At 49.7% G+C, this 25,578-nt stretch overlaps 2 protein-coding genes across 2 annotated transcripts; one reads left to right on the forward strand and one right to left on the reverse strand.

The window, feature by feature from the left end:
* The first annotated feature begins 424 nt into the window (after nt 1–424).
* Nucleotides 425–9,935, forward strand: LOC142088805 (solute carrier family 25 member 36-like). The gene is made up of 7 exons (XM_075164529.1): nt 425–520; nt 5,980–6,156; nt 6,629–6,706; nt 7,009–7,109; nt 7,750–7,816; nt 8,015–8,298; nt 8,398–9,935. Exons 1-7 carry the CDS (start codon nt 480–482, stop codon nt 8,595–8,597), a joined length of 948 nt encoding a protein of 315 aa, XP_075020630.1. The 5' UTR covers nt 425–479; the 3' UTR covers nt 8,598–9,935.
* CLSTN3 (calsyntenin 3) lies at nt 9,912–25,368 on the reverse strand. Its single transcript, XM_075164519.1, has 18 exons — nt 25,098–25,368; nt 22,291–22,413; nt 21,141–21,336; nt 20,447–20,655; nt 19,996–20,145; nt 19,168–19,353; nt 18,435–18,704; nt 18,034–18,146; nt 17,792–17,954; nt 16,643–16,699; nt 15,706–15,863; nt 15,392–15,540; nt 14,700–14,926; nt 13,429–13,599; nt 12,687–12,832; nt 12,417–12,552; nt 10,692–10,909; nt 9,912–10,607 (listed from the first exon to the last, which is right to left on the reverse strand). Exons 1-18 carry the CDS (start codon nt 25,366–25,368, stop codon nt 10,437–10,439), a joined length of 3,114 nt encoding a protein of 1,037 aa, XP_075020620.1. The 3' UTR covers nt 9,912–10,436.
* Nucleotides 25,369–25,578: the final 210 nt, after the last annotated feature.

Genomic DNA, 25,578 nt, shown 5'->3' on the forward strand with positions numbered 1-25,578 from the left:
CAAAGACGAGGCTTCTTTGATTGCTTTTTTCTTGTTAATGAAAGAGCCTTGAGTGGCTGGGCAAAGGGAGCTGTGTGAATTAGCACCCTAAAATCTGCAAGGAGGGAAACGAGAGCACAAAAGCACGGAGCGGGGAGTCCACCCCGGCAGGAGCGAGGCCCGGGTTCAGCCCAGAGAGCGCACGGCAGGGAGGCACCGTCCCCGAGGCGGCACAGGCTGCGGCGCCGGGCCCCGGGACCCCACGGGCAGGGGCTCAGGAGCTGCAGCTCTGCAGGCTCGCCTCTCCGCGCAGCCCTCCCGCCTTGCGGGGCCCCGGCCCGCCCTTCCCGCGGACGCCGCCGGCGGGCCCGGCCCCGCCGCCGCCCGGGCACCTCCTCCGGCCGGCCGGGAGCCAATGCGCGGGGCGGCGGGCGGGCCAGGCGGCGGCCCGCGGGGTGGCGGCGGCGCGGGGCGCGGGCGGCGCCGCAGAGCGCCGGGCCATGCCGCAGCACAGCACCCTGCTCCACCTGCTCGCCGGAGGGTGAGTGGCCCCGCGCGGGGCGGCCGGGGCCCGCCGGCCTCTGCCCCGGGACACGCGGCCGGGGGGGCCCGAGGCTGCCCTGAGCGCGGGGCGTCTCCGGGGCCCGCGGCCCGTCCTCCTCCCCCGGGTCGGCCCGGGCCCCGCGGCCACGGCGCCTTCTCTCCCGGGGAGCTCCGGGCCCGTCCTTTGCTCCCGTCTGCCTCCGGCCGCCGCCCCGGCTCGTCCTCGCCGCAGACTCCCGCTCCTGAGGAGCGAGGCCTGCGGCGGCGGCCCGCACCGCCGCCCCCCGCGGGCGGGCCTCGGGTCGCGGCCTCACTTTGCGCGGGGACTGCGGGGCCGCACGTCCGGCAGCAGCTGCCAGAGATCCGGGGGAGAGGAGACGCTGCCTTGCCCCACGCCAGACCCTGCCCCTGCCCCGTAATCCTCACCCGCGCGTCGTTGCTGTGCCAGGTTCAAATGCAGGCGCTTCGGTGTGGCAGAGGCACCGAGCGCCGGGGTGAATGCACGGCTCTGCAGGTGCAGGTGGGGGGGGAAGGGGAGCCGCCCTCTGAGTCACGGGGGCCTTCGCCCGGCGTTTCATCCAGCCTGAGCTTACCGGGGTCGGGGGCGCAAAGGAAGCGGGGTGCTGAACGCGGGAATGAGAGGCGCCGCGAGGCCCCTTCAGCGGAGCAAATGGTGGCGCATCCTTGTCTTTGGGAGGGCAGCCAAGCCTCCATCATCATGGCGTGGCTGAGATTCCTGCATGTCTTCTCCGGCTTTAAATAGTGCGGCCGATTCTGGTGAGTCAGGTGTTCGGATCCCAGCAGTGCCCCTGAATTCACAGCGTGCCCTTGAGCAAGTCCCTTCTGGCGCGGCGTTTCTCCCTTCCTCTCTTTAAGAAACATGTATCATTTAAGTCTCAAAACAATGAGCTTTAAGTTTATGATGTCCTAAAGCAGAAGGTATTGTGATTCTCCGGACTTTGCTTGGTAACTGCAGAACTCCCTTGTCTAGGCAGCCACCTAATCCCTTTGCAAATTCCACCAGCCTGTTGGAGACCGTGTGACAGTGAGGTCTGCGGTATAGCATGTGCAATAAAGCACATCACTTAATTGCTCTTAATTAGTAAATTTCCAGCTTTCTGCAGCTAATGCAGTTGTGCTATGTCAATCTTTGCTTATATGTACTCGTCCTCTCTGTTCCCAGTGTTGTTTTGTATATGTTATTCTTTTATTAATTTATCCTTTGAACTATATAGTCACTGCATCTTAGCCTTTCCTAATATATTTTTTCATCTTTCTTAGCTTTCTTCTTAAGCTTTTCCTCATCCTCATTTTCATTTTGGTTCCTGAAAAACTATGAAAGTTTGGCTAGTGACAGGATCGTCGCTAGTGGGAGCTTTGTCAGTCTGTATCCTGTCCTCGCCCATTAAGCAATAATCCTTGAATTACAATTAATTAAAACCCAAGAGATGAATAAGAGATGGATAAGAAGTTCAGGTTGTTGCTGCAGTATATAGTTAATATTATTGTTTTACCTAATGAAACAGATCTCATTGATGAAGGAACAGTTGTTCACTTTATCTTCTGGTACAAGAACTGGGGACCATCAAATGAAACTTGTGAGAAGTTTGTTCACAACTAATGCAAGAACATAGCTCTTAACACAGTGTGCAGTTAAACTGTGGCACTCCTGGCCACAGGGTATTAGAGGGTAAAAGCTTTTTATGTGTCCAGAAAGCATTTTAAAAAGATTAATGAAAAAGAATGTCTTGAAGGCTATTAATTGCAATGCAACATTTCTGGCTGAGGAAATCCCTGAGCTGAAATTTGCAGGAAGCTGGGAGGGTATTCTGGAGATGAGTATTTCTCCTACTCTTCCGTAGGTGATCTTTATTCGCCTGTGTCCTAGGCAGAACCCTGGTTTAACTGCAGATTTGTCTGACCTAGCATTGCTATTCTTAAATGAAGATCTTCAAGCTATCTCAATTTTTGGCTAGCCTAAGTAAGGGCTAAAATGTGAATTACCAGTAAATCTTGTCACCTCTGTGCATGTTCTCATACCCTTCTCAGATCATTGAAAAAATGTTAACGGTGTTTTTTTTATTTCTCTCAACTAATCCTCTTTTCTGCAACCTCAAACTTTCCAGTTTTCCTTTTAAAATGTGAAAGCAAGATCTAGAGGCAAGTACTGTTTTCTAAGGTAGAATTACCTGCCTTCTTCAATTAGCTCTTCTTGCCACTGCCTTGCTCTGGGAGTACATGTTGTACTGGTTGTCAGCCGCTGCTTTTCATCATATTTTGCAGGAATGGCTTTTGTTCCTGCTTCTAGAGTAATGACTTCAGGGTTTTCGTTTTGTTAAATCTGTCTGTTTAAGCCCAGCATAAGGACCTTTGGTAACTGCTCAGTTCCATGTGTGTTTTCGTTATTTGCCAGTCGTTGCAGCTTTGCTCAGTACTGTGATCATCACCCGTGGATTTTATAGAGAGTAAAATGTTACCTCCTGTCTATTGGTGGAAAAACTGAAAATTGTTAGGTCTAGTCTAGAAGTGATTTTCCTAGACTCTTGCTGGACCACTGCTGTTTGATTCTTTACTGACGACTGGTTTCAGGGCAGGGAAAGAGTGAGGCTGATATTTTTTTTTCCTCTTTTTGAGATGTTGTGGTCTGATTTTAATCCATTTAGCATCTATGCTGTAGACAGAGTGCTAAGGCTCTAAGTGTGTTTTTGTGAGATACCAAGCTCGCTTTTTTGCAAAACTGAAGTATGTTACATCTTTGTAGTTGCTTTTGTGAATCTAGCTTTTGTTTGGTAAGTTCCATTTAAAAAAAACAAACAATATAGCTCCCCTCACCCCCCGCCAACATTGATTAGTACAAAGTGTCTTTTAAGTCTATAGTGATCTGATTCCGTAATTCTTGTTTGGCATGAATCTCAGGTCATATAATCGTATAACCTTAGCAGCATAAATTATTACAAATACACTTTTTTTTAGTCCTTGTAGACATTAGAACTCTTCTAGGCTAGTATATTTCTCCAGTCCCCTAACATTTCTTAAGCAATTAAATCTGTAAGTATGACGTCTCCTCGATCACCTAATTTTAATATCCATGGCCATGGGGTTTTTGTGCCTGCTGATTTTGAAATGTTTGTTCCAACAAGATTCTGTTCAGTTTTGCCTTCATTAGTATTGGACTGAAAAATAGTTCACCTCTTTGTGACGAGAGTATGTAATTTTCCATTTCTCCTGAAACAGAAGAATTTTGGAGACCTATGCCTTTCATAGATTGTGAGCAGCTGTATCATCATGTAGTGCGTGATAAGACATCGTAGAGATTTCTTCTAGTTTTGAACAACTGGTACACCTTATTTGCTTAGCTTTGTTTAGTCAGTGTTCTTTCCTCCCTGAAGAATCCTCCTTAGTCTCGCCATTGAGCCATAGTGGCTCAGAGGTCCCCCTTCACCTCGGACTCTCTTGCTGCTGATTAAATGACCACCACACTAAGGAGTAACAATTTCTTTAACTCTTATTATTGCTTTTAAAATTCTTCTCTATTATCTATACATATCAGTAGCTTGAGGAACTTGAACTCAGGAAACTTGTATATATATTGGAGGCGTGGATTCAAATTCATATCCTGACCATGCTCAGGTAGGGACTTCTTGAAGAAATGAGATATTATGAAAACATTACATAAAGTTGTGCCTCCTTATGCACTGTTAGAGAGAGAAATCTTTAGGATACCAAGCAATTGCTTCTCTAAATGTTGTCCTGTTGTAGTGTGTGCTCAGCTTTTAGATAAGAAGTTGAAACTGCTCTATTCAGACATCTTAGACATCTTGATCTGTCACCACTGTACTCAATCTTCTCCTGAACTGGACACTACATTTCTGGTCAAGAAAACAACAGGCCTGTAAGTGCCCTGAATGAATATGGTCTACACAGGAAGAATCAACATGGCTTTTGTAAAAGGAGACCCTGCCTCCTGCGACTCCTGGATGTCTTGGTGTCCGTGTTTGATCAGCTTGTTCATGCAGAGAACCTGAGCCAGAACATCTACTGCTTTGCTTTGTGTTGTCTTCTGAGCCCAAACTAAGTTCTTTGGTCATGTTCCACCTGATCCCAGACTCCCACCACTCACCATATCTCCTGAGGGAAATTGCTGCTGATCAGCTGCTCTGCAAGTCATCACCACTGCGTAGATCTGCAAAGGACTTGACAAAGCAGCATGAGTGTAATGGAGGAGCATAATTAGTTGCTAGTTGCTGCATAACCTTCTAGCTGCCAGATTTTCAACTCTTGGACTTCATTGCAATAGGTATCCAGGCTTCTTCCCCCGCCCCCCCTGCCAACCTACAGGCAGTAATAAATGAAGCCCAAGGAGCAAAAGCTGTGAGAGCAATGTATGTGTGCCCTGAGCTGTATAGATGTTTTCAAAATAATTCTTCAGAACTCTAGCCATTTGCTGTCCTGTACCATCATATGTAATTCTGTTGATAAACTTGATTCTTCCTTGATATCTTGTAGTTCTTTGGTTGGCTTTTCTTTCTTTGGAGCAGAGTGAGCTTTTTTTAAGCCTCCGTCTCTTGTGAAACAAAGCGAGTTTGGCTGTAGCAGATATGAACATCTGTTTGTCAAAGTCTCTTGCAAATTCCATGCAAATTCATCTCAAAACAGTCTTTCAGGTACTGACCATCCTCTAGAAGAACAGAGTTGTCAGTCAAAGGATCTGAAGGGGCAGAAGCTGAGAACCAAACATATCAGTTCTCTGGTTCTGGCTTGTCCCTGGGTGGCAGAAAGGGAAAAAGGGGATGCATGTCCTTTCAGCATTACTGAGGTGTGACTAGACTGATGGTGATGGTTCTTGAGTTCCAAAAATAGCTTCTGTCTGTTGAAGGTCAGGGTCCTCTTTCATTAAGCAAGTCAGGCTGGGGGTGAGCCTGGCTGTTGGCAGAAAATACGGATCTTGCTTACAGGGCCTTGCAAATGTGGGGCTGAATGGGTTATGGGTTGACAGGGACAACAGCCTGGGACACAGGCAGGCTGAGGGGTGGGAGAGTTTTGTGCTGCCCCTCTCTGAGCCAATGCTGCTGTGGGGAGGTGTGAGGCATGGTGCCTGGTGATCTCAGCAGAAGGCATTGCAGCCAGGGTGGGCAGCAGCAATGTTTGCTCTGGGAAATTCTGAATGCAAAGATCAGCAGCTTTGAGCTGAGGGACTGCTGAGTCCCTATGGACTTGGGACTGTTTGTCTCAAATACTGAGTGAGGTTTCAGAGTGAGGCTGCCAGGAGATGTCCCAAGCTAAGCCGTTATTACATTAATCAATGTCAGAGCAGGAGGTCATGTATGACGCAGGCTAGGGGACCTAACCTCCTCTCCTAGAGGAGAGAGGTTGTGGACGAGCAAGGTCAGAATTACTGCCCTGTTCCTGCACAGGGGTCATTCTTACACGTGCTGTTACGCCCTTGTTATGCCCTAGATGTGGTGGCACAGCTGGAGCCATCCTGACCTGTCCCCTGGAAGTGGTGAAGACACGTCTACAGTCATCCCAGCTGACACTGCGGCCTCTGTGCCTCTCAGAGATACAGCTGCCGGGGATGAGCGTGAGGCTGATGAACCCCACCCCACCATCTCCTGGAGTGCTGAAGTTGCTGAGGTGAGTAGGGTAGGGCAGCATGCACATTAGCACCAGGGAGATGAAGGTTTGGCCATCAGGTGGAGAGACAGGGCCGGGGGAGAGAGAGAGAGATGGAAGTAGCATTTGAGCTGAGGCTCTGGAAACCGCAAGTGCGGTAGGAAGTTTCATCAGAGCACAGATACATCTACTTCTCACAGTTGATCTCTGCTTTGAACTCTGAGTCTGCAAGGCAACTTTTGAGACTGTGAGAAATTTCTCAGCTAGTGGTTTGATCAGACCCAGAGTGATGGTGTCAGCAAGAATAGGAAGAAATGACTGAAGGAGAGAGGAGAAATGGCTGGTGAGAGAATGAGAGTAGGGCAGAAAAAGGATAACACAGGAGGTGAGGAGAGGATGCTACAAGAAGTACTGAAGAACTAAGAAGGAGGAAGAACAGGAGAGCTCCCAGCTTAGTTATTCTGCTGATTTCTCTGTTCATTTCCTTCTGTAGGGCCATCCTTGAGAAGGAAGGCGTGCGATCCCTGTTCCGAGGTCTGGGTCCAAACCTTGTTGGAGTTGCTCCTTCCCGGTGAGTACCGCTCCCTGAGGATAGCTCATGCTGTACACTTTTTAAAGGACCTCCATGACAGCTATTGTTCCACATTCTGAAAGCAGTCTGGGCCTTGTGCTCATTGTGCCACCACCCCTTCACACAGACATTTTCTGGACCTTCTGATCATAGTTGCTGTGGGCCTAGTGTAAATGGTATCTGATGTCACATTAGACAAACTTGTGCTGGGAGTGAGAAAAGTTGGAGTGAGACCCCACAGCAGTGCTGTCTGTGCTCCTCATAGGTGAGCTGTAACCTCTTCTGTATTTCTTTCCAAACAGGGCTATATATTTTGCTGCCTATTCTGGTGTTAAGGAGAGGCTCAATGCTGTCCTTGTACCGGAGTCCAAGAAAGTACACATGCTATCAGCAGCCTGTGCAGGTGAGCCTCTTCTGTCTCAAATCAGAGCCAACGGGTCCTTCTGTCTGTAAGTATAAATGCGTTTCATTCCTTCCCCATTGCTGCTTCCATCATTTCTGCTCTCTCTTCTGAAGTTTTCTCCCTCCACAGCTGGAGCAGTGTGTTCTTTGGGTAACCAAAACGTTTTCTCACTCTTCATCCTTCTTAGGCTCATCTCTTTAAGTCATGGATCTAGTCTTTACCCCTTCAGCTGCTATCAGGAAAAGAGCTCCATTCAGCTGTGAGAGGGAGAAGGCAGTGTGTAATTTAGACCACTCACAGAATCACTTCTCTTGATATATCCCAATTTTCTAACAAAATCTTCCACTCTTGCAAGTTTAGCCCATTGTTTCCTGCCTCTTTGTAACATCAGCGCTTGTAGTACGGTTATGTTGGAGGCAGAGGAGCTAATTACCACCAGACAAAGGCTGGAATGGAGGAGGAGGAGAATCAGATAGTGTGCCCTAAATGTCTTTTCTCCCAAGGGAGCTCAAGGTCATTCTCAAACTGCAAATGCCTGCAGCTTGCCAAGCAGAATTCAGAGAGCTGATAGATCAGCACCTCCTACAAACTGTCAGCATGATGCTGGTGCTCATGGCTGTTGTCTTCTTCTGTTCTCCAGGCATTACCTCTGCCACACTTACCAACCCTATCTGGTTAGTGAAAACCAGGATGCAGCTGGAAGCCAGGTAAGGCATGCTAGCAATGCAGAGCCACTCCATGTCAAATCAGGACTGGTTTGCGGGTGGGGTTGGGTAGGGGTCTGTGACTTGCCATCAGAACATAGGTCTTCAAGGCGTGCTGGGGAAGAGTCATACAGTTGTGTTCACAACAGCATTTTAGGTCAGCAGAGCAGTATGCCGTCTAACCCTCCCTCCTCTTAACAGGGTGAAGGGGGAGATGGCCAGCAACGCTCTCCAATGTGCCATGCACGTGTACCGCACTGAAGGCCTTCGTGGATTTTACTGTGGTATCACTGCCTCCTACGCTGGAGTGTCAGAGACCATCATACACTTTGTCATCTATGAAGCACTGAAACAGCAGCTGAGAAACAGCCATCATTCCCTTTCCCCACCACTCACACTTTCACCAAATAGCCATGATTTCTTTGGACTAATGGGAGCTGCTGCTGTCTCCAAAACATGTGCTTCATGCATTGCATATCCACATGGTGAGTGGGTCCACACTCCTTGCTTCTGTTCCCCTCAGTGGGAGACACCATGCCTGTAGGATCAATCTGCTAATATCACTTCCCTTTTTGTCTCTCCAGAGGTCATTCGGACACGGTTGCGAGAAGAAGGGTCACGATACCGTTCCTTTATACAGACTCTGCAGCTTGTGGTGCATGAAGAGGGACCCTTGGCTTTATACCGAGGGCTCCTGGCTCACTTGATCCGCCAGATCCCAAACACAGCTATCATGATGGCTACCTATGAACTCATCGTACATTTGGCCTCTTCCACCTTGTAAGCACACTGTAGCACCTGGCTGAGGCTGCTGTAGAGATACGGGGACCTCATGGTCCTGAGACTTGGTCTTTTTCCATGCTCCGAGAGGTGGTGCTTTTCATCGCATATCAGAACTGGGTTAGGCATAGCATTCTCAGGACATAAGACTATTTTGTGCAAAGTTTTGGGCTCCAATGTGCACAATGTAGCCTTTCTTCTTTCTGGAGACTTGAATTATTCCAGTGCTTCAAGATGTCAGGGCACTGGTTTGACAGTGCCTGCTGTAAGCTCCCTGTATGAAACAAGGGCATGGAACTTACTGGGAAGGAGACAAAGGAGAAAGCGTAAGAGTATCTTAGACAGCCTCAGTATGTTCACTTCTTTTGGGCCCGGTAACAACCATATGTGGGCACAGTTGGACATGACGACAGGCTAAAGCTGAGGCATCTGAGAGAACTGCAGCAAGCAGGGATCTCGTGCTGAGACCTTTCATGCCCTCAGAGGGGCTTTTCCACTCTCATCTACCGTGCTACCTTCCTGCCCCTAAGGAGGATTTCTCAACCTTGGCTGCCAGCAAATATCCTATTGCAGAATCGTCCTTTGGGTCCTTAACATTTTATAGCCATTGCCCCGAGATGTGTCAGGCAGCAGCCTGCCTCATTTCGTCTTGCCACGGTCTGAATAATCAGACCAAGTAGATCAAGCGAAGAAGAACAACGTGATATGAAGCACTACCCTAACAACTCATGCTACTGGGCTCATAAACCATGCTTTGCCAGCATCTGTTGTGTTTCCATCCCCTCCATTCCCAACAGACAGAGGAGGACACCTCCTTCCCTCAGAAGTGCTGGGGCTGTTTTGCTACAAGCTGGAACTCCTGGTGTGAAAAATACTTTTATGCCGGTAAAGAAAGTGGATCAGGTGAAAAGATGGATGAAGCTGAGGATTGGGCCTGTTTCTACTGATGATCCACTAAGTGTGTGGAAAGAGCCTTATTTTTTTCCTGTAATCAAGAATTCAGTTTGCTGCATGTGTTACACTTGCCTGTGACAAGCTGGGATGGCCTCTGTTCCTCTGTGGATTCCTAGCCCTGTGTCCTGGGGAAAGCTACATTGTTTACAAAGAGCATTTTGACTCTCAAAAAGGCAGGGTCAGGGGTGATGTGGTTTTCCTGTTCCAACACATACACTAAAAAATATAACCCTTCCCTGAGATAAGGCAGTAATTTCAGTAAATACATGCTCTGGACAGTCTCCAGTCTCACATTAGAGGCTACACTGACTATTTCTTTACCTGTTTGTAGTGAAAAACTGCAGAAGCCCTGAACATTTTATTTGAAATCCATTTATTTTAAAATCCACTTTGTTTCCTCATCCTTCTTACCTTCATTCATTTAGTTTAGGAGTATCGACAATTTTACAAAGCGACACAAGCTGCAGTGGTTTTTTTTGCATGAAACGAGAATAAACCTCAAACGACAACATTGAAAAAATATACAATATATATATATAATATCTGGGGAGGGGTTGTGAGATACCCCACTCTGAGCCCTATGGCTGGCTCCTCCTTCCAAATTTCTGTTCTTTCCAGGCCCCTCCTTCCTCATCATAGTTTGAACTGTGCCACTGTCATGTGCAAGTGCCCTAACACATGTTTCTAGAGAGCCAGATGGGGGGTCAATAATGTGGGGAATGTCCACAATGAGAATGGCAGAAGATGAAGGAACATGGGAGGCAGAAATGACAAATGAGGGAGGAGAGCATGTGTACACGGTGGGGGAAGGAAGAAGTTAAAAGTAAGACACCTCCTCCTTCCAGCCACATGTTTTGGGGGGATCCATTGCACTGGTGTTTTAAAGCTCCTAGTAGCGGTGAGAGCCGTCGCTTTTGCCAATGATGTGTCGGTCATCCACGTCATTGCTGTCCGGGGAGTCGGGTGTCTCTGAGTCAGTGCTGTCATCTTCATCCTCCAGGCCCTCACTAGCTCTGCCCTTGCCACTTTCTGCTGCCCTCTCCTGGCAGCTGTGGTAGGACTGGGGAGGCGAGACATGGGGTAAGGGGAAGGATCTGGCAACCCAGCTGCCCACCCAGCCCCAGCCACTGCGGCTGCTCCTCACCTCCATGGGGTTGACTATGATGGTGAGGGCCGAGTCGTCCCAGAACATGTCACTCTCTTTGCCTCTGGTGCTTGTGTGCCCTCCTTCAGCAGCCCCAGGGACCTCTTGCCCCACTCCCCGCCGGTGCAGGGAGTGGATGCGCAGGATGCCAAGGATCACCATGAGTGCCAGGAAGCCCACACACACCACAATGATGACAGTGGCAGCACTGGGGACCACTATGGAGAAAAGAAATGAGTAGACGTAGTTAGAGTCTGTCACAGAAACATGCATTTCCAACCTGACCTGCAGGAACTGGGGTTTCTGGGCAGCGCTTGGTTTTTGGTCTAGGCAAGAACGTGTCCTGACTTTTCTGCTCCCCTGTAGGAGCAGTTCCTGCCTTCAGCTGCTGTATCTTTGCTTGAGGCCTGCACAGTTTGCCAGGATGCCTAGGTCCAGGCATCCTCTGATGTTGGTCCAGCCTGTAGATTGCACATCTTCATCTACAGAAGTCACTGGAATACGTTGCAGCTATTTGTATCCTCTCGTTGGGAGGGAGAAGTGTGTGCTGAGGAGAGCCTCTAAGGGCACAAGGATGATTTTCAGAGGGTGTGATTCCTGTGCAAGCAGTAGAGAAAGAAGGAAGCCAAAAGAAGTATGCTTTGCACATGGGGCAGAGGTGAGGGCTATGATGGCTTTCTAATTAGTGCCAGAGTCAAAACCCAGCTTCTCCACAGGAGATAACTTGAAATTCATCTAAGACCCTTAGCCCGACTCGCACCCTTTTGTTCTAGGCCTGTAGGCCGAGCCTTGACCCCCCAGATAACCCCCTTCCCTGCAAAATCTATCCAGGCCCTCCATGGATTTGTTCTGGGTGGTTCTGTAGAGCAGGGACAACTTTTTGCAATCGGGCAGAGCTGGGGAAGGGAGTGGCACAGGCTGGGGTTTGGGGCTCTCCCAGCACGTACGTAGGCTGTCCCTGCAGTGGCTCAGTGCCGGCTGCAGGACTGGACCAGCTTGGGGTCAGCTGCTGTAGGAAGCTGCAGCAAAAGCTAAATCCAAAGGTGCTTTCCATGTTCCCTACAACAGGGGGCCAAAACCAACGCAGGGTCCTCTGTAACAGTCCTAGAGCTTTCACAGCCTAGGAGGAGCAGCCAGTTAGTCTGCAGTCATGCTTGTGGCACAGAGCGGCCAGGGCAAACCAACAAATCTAATCTCTAATCTAGCTTTCAGGCTTCCTTCTCTCCTCTGTTTTGGGGGCAAGAATCCTCTTGTCTGTGTGGTGCTGTCTCATATATTTTTCTGCCTTGCTGATCGTCACCTAGTCCCATCTCTTTTTTTAGAGCAGTGGCAGTCTTGATTCTCTTGTTTCTCTCCTGCTGTTGAAGCTTCTTTCTGAAATTACATTACCCAAGCCTGCATAGCACCTTTGCAAGGTGCACGAATGAAATCATACCAGTGTACAGTGTTCTCTTTAGACCTTCTCAGGTGTAGATTTCAGACTGCTGCTACATCAAGAAAACAACACACTGAAAGAGGAAGATTGTTGCATCAAGCTCTAAAACACAGTTTGACGCAGACTGCAGTCCATTTGCTAATGAAGAGTGGGACAGGACAGTATAATGAGAACTCAATGACATGGCTATAGGAAGCCTGAAAGGAATCCTCTGCCATCAGTTCTACCAGGATATCAGAAAACCAGCATCCTGACCTAAAGGAATAAACCCAAAAGACAGCGTTACGTACTTGGGTTGTTATGGGTGCTTGCCAAACTGTGCCCAGATAGCTCTGGGGGTAAATGATGGCCTCGGTGCATGAATTGCTGGGAACTCAGAATATGGTTAGGATGAGCAGCTCGGTTCATGTTGTGGAGGACATTCACCTACAGAAAGACCAGAGTGAAAGAGACTCAGCTCTGTGTTCATCGTAATACATTCTACATTGTGTGCATTCCCATCCACCATGTCCTCTCCAGGCATGCACAAGCACCTATATGTGCATGTATTGATCTTGTACCTCAACAGTAAATTCATTGCTGGAGTAGCGTCCATTCATCTCAGTGCAGGACAGGTGAAACCTCCTTTCATAAAGAGCAGCGCCATGGTTGATGTGGTATGAGACCTGGCGTAGTATTTCCTCATAAACTGCAATGCTCTCCACACCTGAGACATGAAGAGAGAATTGGTGTGGCGTGAGGAGGCTCCTGCTTCGAAGTCATCTTGCATCATAACGCTGTAGCAACTAGGAGCTATAGAAGAATCCAAGGCAATGCTGGGTTGATTAATTTTGGGAAGGGAGCAGAGCTGGAGCTGGGTGCAAAGGACTTGATGAAATCCCTGCTTGCATTGCTAAAACATGTGGAAGAATCAAGAACAACAGCCCTGTTATGTTCTGGAGGTACAACAGTGTTGTACCAGTCCACAACCTGTGCAATGTGCTGTCCCTCAGTCATGTCATGCAAAATGCTGCTGGCTTCTGAGAACACCAAACCCCAAGGGCAATGGGAGTAAGTCAGGAGGAGTGATAGAAGCCTGGGTCAGAGCTCAGACACCATGCTGTGTGCTGGAGGAGGAGCCACCTCCCCAAGGAGATGGCCTGGGACTTCCAAAAGCCAGGAGTTCAACAAACGGTTACAGCTCAGAGTCTCACAAAGTACATCAACACCTCTCTAATATCGGGTTAAGTGCTTCTCCCAGCAATGCCTGACAGGCAGTGAGAGAGGCGTAATTAGACAGCTGTGGCAAAGGAGAGGACATACCTGTGATGGTCAGGTAGGCAGAGGTGTTAACAAGTTCCAGGCCCCGCTGCTGCAGCAGTGCCCCATCCAGGAGCAGATACTCCCTCTCTGGGTCCAAGTCATCTCCTACCAATGAGATCTCGCAGCCATCCAGGTTGTGCACAATCTCATCTGACATTCGTGTGTCTGTCACTGAGATGCAAACGGAAAGAAGACAGGGCCAGAAAGCCAGCCATCCATCAGTGAAGGCAGGAGTTACTCGGAGTGGTACCCACTTACTTAAAAGTGCTCACATCATACATAATGACTTCTCTTTCTCTGGCTAGTACTGACCTTGAGTAAAATCACTGCCGGCCTAATTACTTGTTGGAGGAGTCCCCCTGGTTCTAACGACATTATTTATGCACATAATAAAGTCACTTTATTTTGGAACAACATACTATTATCAGACTGGTTCATGATAACACATCTTGGCTGTAAGGACTCTGTTGACAATGACAATGTGCAAATAAGGAACAACTCTATCACACATTCCCAGACCCTGAGTGCTTTTGAAAGCCTTCCCCTGTCTCAACTGCCGGTTACCATGGTTGAGATCTTATCGTCTTTAAAATGGCAACCACATTCAATGACTAACTGCTTTCAGCAGGGCTAAGACCAACCTGCTCTAAGTCAAGAAACTCATCATTGTATGAGGAAAGGCAAAGCTGCTAAATAGAAAACGATAAGCAAAAAATCCCGTTACCAGAAAAGATACAAAAGAAGTGAAAGTACATGTGGAGCACAGAGTGCAGAGAAGTAATCTGAGGATGATGGAGAGAAACTGAGGGACGAGGTATTATAGGGTGTGAGGAAACTGACTGGGGAATTCACAGGAATAAGTGATGCAGGAAGAGATGGGAGGGGCGAGAAATAAGGAAAGCTGGGGAGAAGGAAGCAGGAGGAGACTAAGTGCAGGAGTGGAGAGTGTAGCAGGCAGGACATCCATCCAGTGCTGGATTCAATAAAGGGAAATTTAGGTAAAACGTAAAAGGGATTAAGAATGAGCAGCCTGGGAAAGAAGGGGGAGAGAGTGAGGCAAAGGAACTGGGTGGATAGAAAAAGTACAGGGAGGGGCAGAAAGGGATAAGAACCGATTAGCCTACATATTGACAGACAATGTGCCTTGCTTCTGTATTTGTAAACTCTCTCCTACTTTGGGTGTAATGAGGGGCTCTACTTCCTCTGCAGGACAGCAACACTTGCAGGTCCTTCCAGTTTGTCTCTTATACCTCACCCTGTACTCCACTCACCAGTACCATGCCAATTCTCATCCTTCTTGGCCTCCACCTGGTGAGAAATAGAGCAGGTGATCTGGAGATTGGGGAACAGGGGGACCCCATCAGGACCCTCAAAGTCTGATGCAGGATGAGCAAAGTGGGCACTGCCACTCAACAGGATCTGGGGAGCATCGGGCTGTAGCACCACAACATAACCTTCCACATCAGGAATGGAGACACAGGACTCTTCACTGAAACACCTGAAGGAGAGAAGTAGAAAGCATCAGTTGGCCCAAGCTTCCATCAGCAACATTGTAAAAGAACACCTCCTGCCCATTACTGGCAGTGAAGGGAATATCCTTTTTCTGGTAGTCTTCCTAAAGCTTCCCTATAGCCTGCTGTGCAAGACAGAGGGGTGTGGTAGGAATGACATCACTGGGTTTCCAGTGACTTGGTCACATCCACACACCACAAAGAAAATTAAAACCAGCCCACATGCCTAGAACACCATGAGTGAAGGCAGAAGTTCTGCTACCGGCACAGACCCCAGTATTACAGTATCCATTTGGATATTGGATACTTCAATATTTATTTTCAGGAAGACTCCTACCCATTTCGAGACCATCAATTAGAATTAAAATACAAGGTGAGGGAGTGTGATTTTAGTCAAAAGAGAGGTAATCCTCTTGCTGAACTTAGCTGGAGGTGCTGCTTTGTCCACTCACTTGACAGTAGTGGTGAGCCTGAGTGGCCGGACTCCAGGGGTAGCAAAGCGCAGGGAATTCATGTAAGCCACATGCTGGATTGCATGGTTGAAGGTTTCCACATCATCACCCTCCAAGGTGAGCAGAGACTGAGACGGGTTCACGTGAACCTACAGGTGGAAGAGAAGAAAATACTCGGGGTTCCTTGGCAAATGCCAAGAGTCCAGGCTAAGAGAGACACAAAGGAGAAAGGTGGGAGAGCAGGCAAAGTCCTGGGAAGCAAGGCTGGGGAGGAGAGTGGAGGAGACCCATGCAAGCTGGGCAGATGGGCATACCTTCATCCCTTTGCCCAGACTGTCGAAGTCACTGTAATCAAGCCCCTCACGGCAGGCATACAGGCATTCAATAACCTCCCGGCTCTCCAAGCTACCAGGGCGCACAGTGAAGCCAGCCAAGTAACCATGGAAGTAGTGGTGTATCGACAGAGGATCTCCTGAGGGAAACATGGGAGGTGGAGGGTGTGAGAGACATGGCAAGGAAGAGAGCAAAGACAACAAAAGCAACAGTGTGAGGGACATGCAGATGTTGAGGGAGTTTGAGAGAGACAGTGGGGTGCATGGGACATAGAAAAGCAAAGACAACAAAAGCTACAGTGTGAGGAACAGATGTTAAGGAAGATAGAGCGAGACAGGGGTGCACAGGACATAGAAAAGCAAAGACAACAAGACGACAGGGGATGCTTAAGTAAGGAGATGACAATTTTTTGAATTCCAGATGGGGGAAAGCGAGAAAAACAGACCAACAGAAAGACTAGGGCAGTGAATGGTGGGTAGCGTAGAGAAGTTTCTGCCAAACCGCTGAATGCCAGATGGAAACAATTTCTTGTCTCCTTCTCACTCTGCTTCCTGTGAGGGCTTTTAAAAGAAACTGTACGTTCCATAGATAGTTAGGGATGAGGTGACATCTCCTGATGTCTCTAATGGCTATTGAGTTCTTCAGAGACCAACTTTAATGATCAGGCATAAGGACTCTTTCTCCACATGAAAAGCATACTCCATCTCTCAAAGCAGGCTGTAGTCCTCCCATCAGCCTTTTCATGCTCCACAGATATCAAGATATCAAGGACCAATCTGCCACATCGGGTTTTCCTCCCAAGATGGTGGGAGATGGCAGGACAGGACTGGGGGAGCTGTATGAAGAAGGCACCATGCAAGAAGTAATAGTCATGCACGGTGAAGAGGGGAAGAGAACTATCTTCTTTCTTTTCCCTACCTTGTACAGTATCAGTGGAGTTCTCGTTTCCTTTGATTTTCTCTTTGTTTTTCTCCTCTGCAAAAGGAGAACATTCAGACAAGCAATAAGGCATTGGAAAAGGGTAGTTACAGGGTCAGGCAAGTATCTATACAAGTGCCTGTACTGGCCAGTCCAAAAGAACAGCTCTGGAGTCATGGGCCAAGCAGTGCACCCTTCAACCCTAGAGACAGCACATCACAGATGAAAGAGGGCAGAGTCCCTCTCTTGAAGGGGATGGTGAGACTATAGGATGAGTAAATGATACAAGGGAGAAAGTATAGGGGTTTTTTTCTCCTTTCCCAATGATATCTATTTTGGGAATTAATTGATTCGCATTTATGGAACATGGTCCTAGCCATGTTCGCAACAAGCCACGTTCTCAACACCCTTTTGAAACTCAGATGGTTCCAGGAGGGTGTCCCAAGCTGATTAATATTTGTTCGTTGCAAAAGGCCAGTCGAGAGCACAGAGCTGTGGGAAGATCCCTGATGTGGGAGAAGCAGTACTAAAGATTTGATCTTGCTAGAAATTTCTGCTGGAGTGAAGCAGGCAAATTCCTTTAGTTCTGTCCTGCTTCAGTCTTGCAGGAGAACTGAAAGACCTGGGAAATGCAGCCTTACGTCTCCACAGAACGGGTTTTAATGTGGTAGTGGCTTAACTATGTTCCTAACCTGATCTTTGTCCTCCAATCCAATTTCCCTACAGAATGATTTGTGACTTCTTCATATAGACCCTCAAGACACAGAAATCCCCAACAATACAACCAGCAGCACAAATAGTACTGCTGCCCTCTGGTGAAAAGCTTTGATAGAAACGCCAACGCCTGAATGAGGTACAGAGTTTCAAATCTCCTCTGCCTGAAAGCTGGTTATCCATCACATATTCTACTGCTGTTGTCCATGAAGCTGCCAACGTCACTTGTCCCTCAGCTATTATTACCATGGCCTGCTGGCTTGGTCCGTAAGGAAGGAGGGAGCCACACTGGCTTTGGTGCCAAGGAGGCAAGATGGCTGCAATGTGGTTTGCATCACTTAGTATTGGGTGGTGTTTCTTTCACCTCTTCTGGCTCTCCCTCCACTCCCTTGTTTCCCACATGGGACGAGCATGGTTCAGGGAGAGGGCACTCACCAGTCCAGCAGGCTCCAATCATGAGCGAGGGTTCCTGCCGTGGCGGGTGAATGAGGCCATTGTCGTGGATGAGGGCAGGGTCATAAGAGACGCCATCCACGTAGAGCGTGACAGTGGGGAACTCCAGGTTGAGGGCATAATGGTGCCATTCATCATCGCAGACCTACGGCCGACAGCAGAGGAAGGGATCAGCAAAGGGCAGAAGGAGAAGGGACATGGGGAAGAAGCAAACGCCTCCTCACCTGCTCAAGCTTCCAGAGGAATTTCACAGGCCTTGCACTTTCCAGCAATGGCCAGTAGAGGAAAGCAATCCGGCAGCCGTGCACAGCCAGAGAGTAATGCGAGTAGCCGTCCTCTGCCAGGGACAAGCACAGGGAGTTACGTATCACACCTCAGAGCAGTCTCGCTAGCCAGAGCCCAGAAGCACACGCTAGCCTGCACGACTGGCACTCGGCACCGCACGCTCACAGCGGGCTTGACCGCTCCCAGAAAAAGTGACACCTGAAGAAGCTGTGTTCCTAAGGAGGGACCCCTGCCCAGGTGCCGCTCTGGAACACAAGAGATTCCCCCTGCAGGGACAATCCCTTCTAACAAGTTAGAGGCAGCGGGCACAAGTGTCACCACCCCAGGAAAAGTGTCTCACCGCTCTGCACTGTACTGCAGATCACCGTCTCCTCTTCCCGCCTGCCTTTGCCAGGCACCACGGCGTGTTTCATCCATACGGACAGGGTGAAGTGGTCACTCAGCCCCTCACGGGCATGCGGCCCATTCACCACAGGCACCTGGGCAGCCTGGCTGCCATTGAACCAGTAGATGAGGCTGCTGTCCTGGCTGTAGTGCACCGAGAGCCGCGCGGTCCAGTTCGCCGTGGGGCTAGGCACCGGCAGCAGGTCAATCTCTCCTGAGGCAGCACCTACCGAGAAGGGAAGGAGTCAGAAATGTCAACACGGGAGAATAAGGAGCCTGAGAACTGGGGAACAGATGAAGAGTGTGCTAGAGGGCTCGTTGTAACGTCCCAGAGCACAGGGAGAGGAGGAGTTACCTATAGGCTTTCTCCTATCTGGAGAAGGATGGTGACTTTTCCATCTGTGCTGAGGGAAGTCCCACAGACTCTGCATACTGGGGCAATGCACAGAAACCTCTGGCTTCCCGGCAAGGAAAGCATGGGGAGCCCGTTGTAAATACAGGCAGGGTGCCCACTGTCCCTCAACACAGCATGTGAGCTAGGTGTCCTCCCAGCCCCGCTGACCACAGCAGATGTGAGGAATGTGTCCCCCAGCATCTCTGCTGTGTGAGGCACCACTGTGAACCCCTTCAGGGGAAGGGGCGAGGTGCTGTACCACAGCTGCCCTCAGCCCAGGAAAGAATCAACTCACCACAGAGTTTGCGTAGTGACTTCTCGGAGTAGTTATCCCGGTCACAGCCCTTGGCCACATGGTTTGTCTGCAGCTCCACCGTGGCCTGGATGTTCCACAGGGGCTCATCGCAGGTCTCCAGGTGAATGCTGGGGAAGAGCGCCAGGCTGCCTGCACCCGGGGTGTACTCAATCCTCTTGTTCCAGCCTAATGAAGAAGAGTGAAAGAGAAGTGTTAGGTCCTGCCAAGGACGCAAGGCCAGAATATTTGGCACACATACGAGTGGCATCTATGGACTAGCCCAGAAACAGAGATTTTTGGTGCTTTCCATGTTGAAAAGACAACTTTATGCAGCTGGCATCAGTGCAAAGGAAGATCTCCTAGAAGCAAAGTCTCCAAATTCTCATCTTCTACAGCTAGTACCAGTGTAGCATCACTCATTGGATCGTCAACCTCTCTTACCAGGCAGAGCAGATATTTAGCTGTGTTGATTTCCCCTTAATTGAATTGACTAAGGTGAACCTGTAGGCATACACCACCTCTGGAAAAGCCAAATATCCTCAAGATAAGCAGCCCCAAAAACAATCTACATTGAATACAGTCTATGAACCTTATCAAATACATAATAGTTCACAGTAATCCAAGGAATTGCCTTTCAGTGGCTTTGCAACAGACTGAGATGTCTGCTGCATCCCTTTAGATGGGACTGATGGGTTGATGCCAGAACTAAACCATATATATGGGCATACAAACTTATATGTGTATATACAAACATTGGCAATGAGTAGGACTGAGTAGTAGTTCAGCAAAACCAAAGGGAAGACATAAATGTGTTTGGAGGTTTCATACCCTGCCAGCTGGGCTTGCAGGTGGGTTTCACCTGGATTTCCACTTCAGCATCATCAGAAGCCCGCTTCTTTCCACAGTCATAGGCTGTCACTGTGAATTTGTAGAGACGATCTCCACTGTACTGCAGCTTCTCCGTGTTCTCGATGTTCCCTGGTTAGCAAAACAAAGAGATCAAGGGAGAGGAAAGACAGTCTCCTCAAAGATGTTCCTTCTAGAAATCACTCTTATTTTTGATCAACTACAAAAACAACCAAAAAGGGGTTGAGTCCCCCTCCCCAGTGCCACTCTGTAACAAGCTATAGCATCCCACAAAATGGCTGCTGCATCTCTGCACCAGGACAGATAGATCAGCAGTGCTAGAAAATTCATACAGCACAGCTCTGCCAGCAAATGGGACTGGCAGAGAGGGAGCAAAGCAGGAAATGTGCTCATGGTAGGTGCGGATTCTTACCGTCATTGTCAATCAGAAAGGGAATATTGGGGGTCAGGATCTCATAGTAGCAGATCTGGCTGTACTGTGGCGAGCAGTCTCCATCAATGGCCTCCACACGCAAGATGCGGTCATACAGCTTTCCCTCAGTCACTGCCACACGATACAACTTTTCCACAAAAACAGGAGCAAACTCATTCACATCGTTTACTCGAACGTGCACTGTGGCCCTGTTGCAGAGAGACATCAATAAGAACTGACTGGCTGATTAGGAGCCATACACCACCTAAATTTCAGTGTAAGTCACTCCCTTAAAGTGCACCAGTCTGATTTCCAGCCTTCAAAAGCAAGGACAAGGAAAGAGACCTTGGTTTCAACACAGCAATGTTGGCACACAGGAGCTTGGACAATGGTTTCCCATACCAGAGAAAGAGCAAAAGGAATGACAATGTAATCCGGACCTCCCGCCTGTATGCAGCAACGTGAAATACCTCCCTTAGACACAACTGTCAAGCAGCCCTCATTTCTAGTGTATTCACTCGTGTGACTCAGTCAGTGAACATTTCTCTTTGGGTCTTATTAACATGTTGAGTTACAGTATCAAGGCTAGAGAAAAATACTTCTGGCTAAAGAAAGCATTCCCACAGCAATTTTCATTCGCGTTTCTGTGACAGACCGCATTTTGTAACATGCAGCGATGACTGCATGGACTTACTTGTGTGATTTCTTGGTATTTGCTCCATCAGGTCCCTCTCCACAGTCATAAGCCTGGATGGTGAATGTGTGCTCCTTATGTGCTTCGCAATCCACTGGTTCCTTGGCCCGGATCAGCCCCTCACCTGTAGCTTTGTCCAGGATCACAGCTTCAAAAGGTACCCCTGCCCCATGGATCCTGAAGCCACAGATTTCACCTAGTACCCACAAAGGCAGAGAAGAAGGGGAGAAAGAAAAGGACTGAGGAGAGCGCATTATGCCCCCTTGCTTCCCTCTCCCATATTTTCTTCCTTTCTAACTTACACTTTCCTTTCTCCCTCATTATCACCTCTCATTTTGAGCAATTTTTGGTTCCCTAGGAGTTCCTCCTGCCATCTCTTACAGCCATTAATGGTGCAGATTGCCCTCTACTGGAGACTACTCCCACGCCTAGGAGTCTTGACCAGCATCAAGAAAGATTAGAGCTTACAAGGCTCAAACTAGATTTATTAGTGCTACACAGCCACAGTACTCAGGGAGCACCTTATTTCTCCTCTGCATCCCTCAGGGAGGCAAAACAGGCCATATCTTGCAGATAGACAGCCAAAGCATGAAGATCCATGATGTCTCATCCACCCACACATGCAGGATGTGCACAGTACTGCAGGGAACTGCAGATAGGGTCACCTAAATCCTAAAGTTCAGCTCACAGGGAACACTTTTCCTCTCCCAAAGCTGAGGGAGGATGCGTGAGAAAGCTCCAGGCATGGGCTAAGCAAGCACCTCATAAAGCCTCATCTGTAGTTTCAGGGATTTGTGCTTCCTGTGAGGGGATGTAGCACTGCCAACAAAGTGTGCCCTACCAGCTTTCTCCAGTGCTCACAGACACAGAGCTGTGCATGTGATCTTTGGAAATAGCAGAATTGCGTCAAAAAGTAGCTGGCTCCACCCTCAATTTCTCTCCCTAAGGGAAACAGCTCACAGCATCCTAAATCAAGCTGTGCCCAGACTGCCTCCAGACTTCACTGGGGACCTCCTCCAGAACAAGGTTTGGAGGTGATCGTTTTCTGGAGAGAGCTAGAATCCAGCACAGGGATGAACGTCACCCTGTCTCTGCCTCTTCATAAGTCTCTCCCTGCCTCCCACCCCTCCCAGAGCTGTTACCCACCTACCTGCATAGCGCAGTGGAGCATCTTTGTCCAGTGCAAATAGCGGTGGGTTGAGCAGGACTGTGTTGTCATTCTCCATGACGATGCCCTGATACTCAGCTTCAATCCAGGGTTTGTGCTTGTTTGCTGAGGTGGATTTGGGGTAAGGGATGGAGCACAGGAATGTATTAGCCATCAACGACAGATTCAGTAGGAAAAGAGCAGAATATCATCCAGTGGCAGGTAACAACCACCCCTCCCCACCTTCTTCTCTGAAAATAAAGTAGTCTAAAATAGGCTGGGAGGAAGAAGTTATCTTTCTTTAGTCTACTCTACATGGCTCTTGGGAGACCTCATCAGAAACAATGTGTTCCTTCTGGCCTTCTCATTACTATCTTAGTAGAAATACATGGAGAGGCATCTGGGTGCCCAGGAAAGCTGGGGCAGTTAAAAAAAATGAAATCAAGAGGCAGAAGTAGCTTCATTCTGGAGGCAGATTCCAAATGCTAAATCCTTTAGCTCACTGAAGCCGTAATTAATGGATCCAGGATACACCTTCCCTTGGGGTGTCCCCAGGGGAGAAGTCTTGCATGCAGCCATTATGCCTTGCATCCTCTGGACTAAGGCTCAGGATCTACACGCATGTACACAGGTACACTTTCAGTCAGTCATCCTACGCATATAATAACCTACTCCGAGAGTCCCTTGCTCCTTCCTTCCCCACTCCATGGTGAGCACCATATTCCCTTGGCCCCTCCTTGCTAATCCCGTTGGCTGGAGCCCAGCCAGGCTTGGCATGGAGGCAGCAGCCAGCAGGAGGCTCTGAAAAATGTCACAGGCCCAGAAATAGCAAATTAATCTTTATCACACAGGCTCCGGGGCAGGGAAAGGGAGAAATAAAGGGGTGGGGGAGAGGGAAGGGGAGGGGAGAGGAGGGGAGAGAGAAGAAAAATCATTACAAATTAAAAACCCCTCCCCCATGCCCACTCCCTGCCAAATGGGCCTCAGAGATTATATTACATGGCCTAGTTACAATCCCCATTCCCAGATAATCCCCCACTCTCCCACCCCCTGGAGACCAAGATTTATTACAACCGAGCAACACTTCGAGCACAGCGTGGCTCAGGGCTGGTGGGGAGTAGGATACAGAGCCTTTCCCTCAAGGGCACTACTTCCAGTATGTGAATTCATCCTCTGCAGCACAGTATCCTCTGAAACCATACCGGCACGGCGTGATGTGTTGACTCAAAAGGGACAGTATCCCTTACAACCAAGCCCTTCTGTAAATCGGGGCCAGGAGAGGCTGCTGGAGCCTGGTGGTGGGCCAGCAGACAGGGCGACAGGTCAGAGTGGGGGAGTACCAGCAGGGCAGAGCGGGCAGACCCAGCCTGGCGTAGCAGCAAAGAGTGTGGGTTGGCATTTCTCCCTCACCGTATTGATTAAGATTATAAAGCATTGCGTAGGAAATCCAGAGAAACATCCATTCTGCTCAGTATGCAGGTTGAATCTTTCCTGTGTGCAAGTGCCCACGTTTCACCCCACCCCTCCATTGCCCCCACCAGATTCCACTCTGTGACGGCTCTAGTCCATGTGCCACACCACCAAGGTGGGAATCCATAGCTACAAATGCCAAATATGCCCTGTTGCTGGGGTAACAAGCTGGTGGTAGAGAGACAAATCCTTTGCTGCATCTACCTGCAACTTGGGAATCACCAATCTGATTTTTCGGGAAATGAGTTACTGGAGATTAGAAAAACATTTGGGGAATATTTTTAGGATACAGACTCCTACCAGCTTCAAGAAAGCTCCTGTAGATCTAAAATAATTTGCAAAAGGTGGGGAGATGTTTCAGAGTGTAAATTCACAAAGGAGAGAGAAAATCCAGACCACAAGGGGCCTTGCCTCGCCACTGGGCCCCTGGGCACCAGAGCAGTACAAATGCCGCTGCCAATGTCAGCATACACAGAGCTCCGCGTTGCACTACCTCTTCCGAAGCACAGAAAGCACCCTAAGGTGTCACATTCCCTGATGACCCTTGAGTCCCTCGCATGTTTTCACATTCTCCCACCGAGTCAGGTTATTGACGCACTGACTCCCCTGGGATGAATTTCTCACGCCTGTGTCTACAGCCACAGATCTAGAAACCTACATCTTTCTCCATCGCTCTACATGTTCAAAGAACATCTGCATTCAGAACGTTACAGCTATAGCATTAGGGTTTTTTTTATGTATTTAGCACATAAAATACTGTTTTATATTAGCAACCTGCATAGTTAACACACAACTGTACAATCATTCCTATTGACATATTGTAGACAGATGAACTAGAATTGGAAGATGGAGATAGGGGATGTGTTTCGGAGACCACAGGGATCTATGGAGAAGCAACACATTCTCTCTCAGCACGCTAAGGAAGGGAAGCAAAGCTAAATCCACACAGCGATAACTGAAACAAAAGCAAGACAAGTGGGTGGAAAAGGGGAAAACGCGAGGGGAATGCTAGAAGGCGAGGAAAGAACAGAGAAAAAAACAGGAGACAAATGGAGAAAGTAGAGAGAGGGGATGGGATGAGGGCGTCCGAAGGGGCAAAGAAAGCCGGAGCCGCCGGGGACCGCGGAGATGCCCCGACAAAAACGTGCCAGACGAAGGCGACGGGCAGCGCGGAACCGCACCGCCACCGCGGGGGCGGATGGTTGAGCCGCGGACAACGTGCCCCTCAGCCCCGCCGCGGGGGGCGGCCGGAGGGTCCCAGCGGAGCGCCGCGCCGCCGCCGCCCGGAACCGGGACCGGGACCGGAACCGGGACCGCGCCCGCGGCGCTCCGGCGCTCACCTTTGTTGGAGGCGCCGCCGGGCAGCGCGGCGCAGAGGCAGACGAGAGGGAGAAGGACGGCGGCGCGGGGCCGAGGGTCGCCCATGGCGGCGGCGGGTTCCAGCCCGCCCGGGGCTACTGGACAGCGGCGGGCGCGGCCCTGCCCGGCCCGGCCCTGCCCTGCCCGGCCCACGCCCTCGCTCCCGCGGCGACGGCGGCGCGCAGGGACGGCGCGGCACCTCCGCGAGCCCCGCTCCGCTCCACGCCCGGCCCCGCCCCGCCACTGCAGCATGACGTCACGGGCGCGGCGGGGGCCGGTGGGGGTCGGCAGCCAATGCGAGGGGCCGCCGCGCCAGGTGCTGCGGGGGGGCGCGGGGGCGCGGCGCGGCGCGGCGCGGCGGAGCCGCTGTTTTCCTTCTCACTGCAATCCGGGCAGGGCTCGGAGAGGGGCGAGGGCTGGCCGGGGTGGGCGGGGGGTAGGGGGGCACCGGCGCCCAGAGCT

This window comes from Calonectris borealis, chromosome 1 (genome assembly GCF_964195595.1).
Source record: "Calonectris borealis chromosome 1, bCalBor7.hap1.2, whole genome shotgun sequence".
Classification (NCBI taxonomy): domain Eukaryota; kingdom Metazoa; phylum Chordata; class Aves; order Procellariiformes; family Procellariidae; genus Calonectris; species Calonectris borealis.

Bases quoted from the DNA above. Each gene is read 5' to 3' on its own strand.
- CLSTN3 (XM_075164519.1), bottom strand. From the start codon at position 25,368: ATGCTGCAGTGGCGGGGCGGGGCCGGGCGTGGAGCGGAGCGGGGCTCG. The intron at 15,541-15,705 runs GTATGCCCATCT...TTCCACCTGTAG, and splicing joins GTCTGGGCAAAGGGATGAAG to GTTCACGTGAACCCGTCTCA. The intron at 10,910-12,416 runs GTACGTAACGCT...TTTTCTCCATAG, and splicing joins AAGCACCCATAACAACCCAA to TGGTCCCCAGTGCTGCCACT.
- LOC142088805 (XM_075164529.1), top strand. From the start codon at position 480: ATGCCGCAGCACAGCACCCTGCTCCACCTGCTCGCCGGAGG. The intron at 7,817-8,014 runs GTAAGGCATGCT...TCCTCTTAACAG, and splicing joins AGGATGCAGCTGGAAGCCAG to GGTGAAGGGGGAGATGGCCA. The intron at 8,299-8,397 runs GTGAGTGGGTCC...TTGTCTCTCCAG, and splicing joins ATGCATTGCATATCCACATG to AGGTCATTCGGACACGGTTG.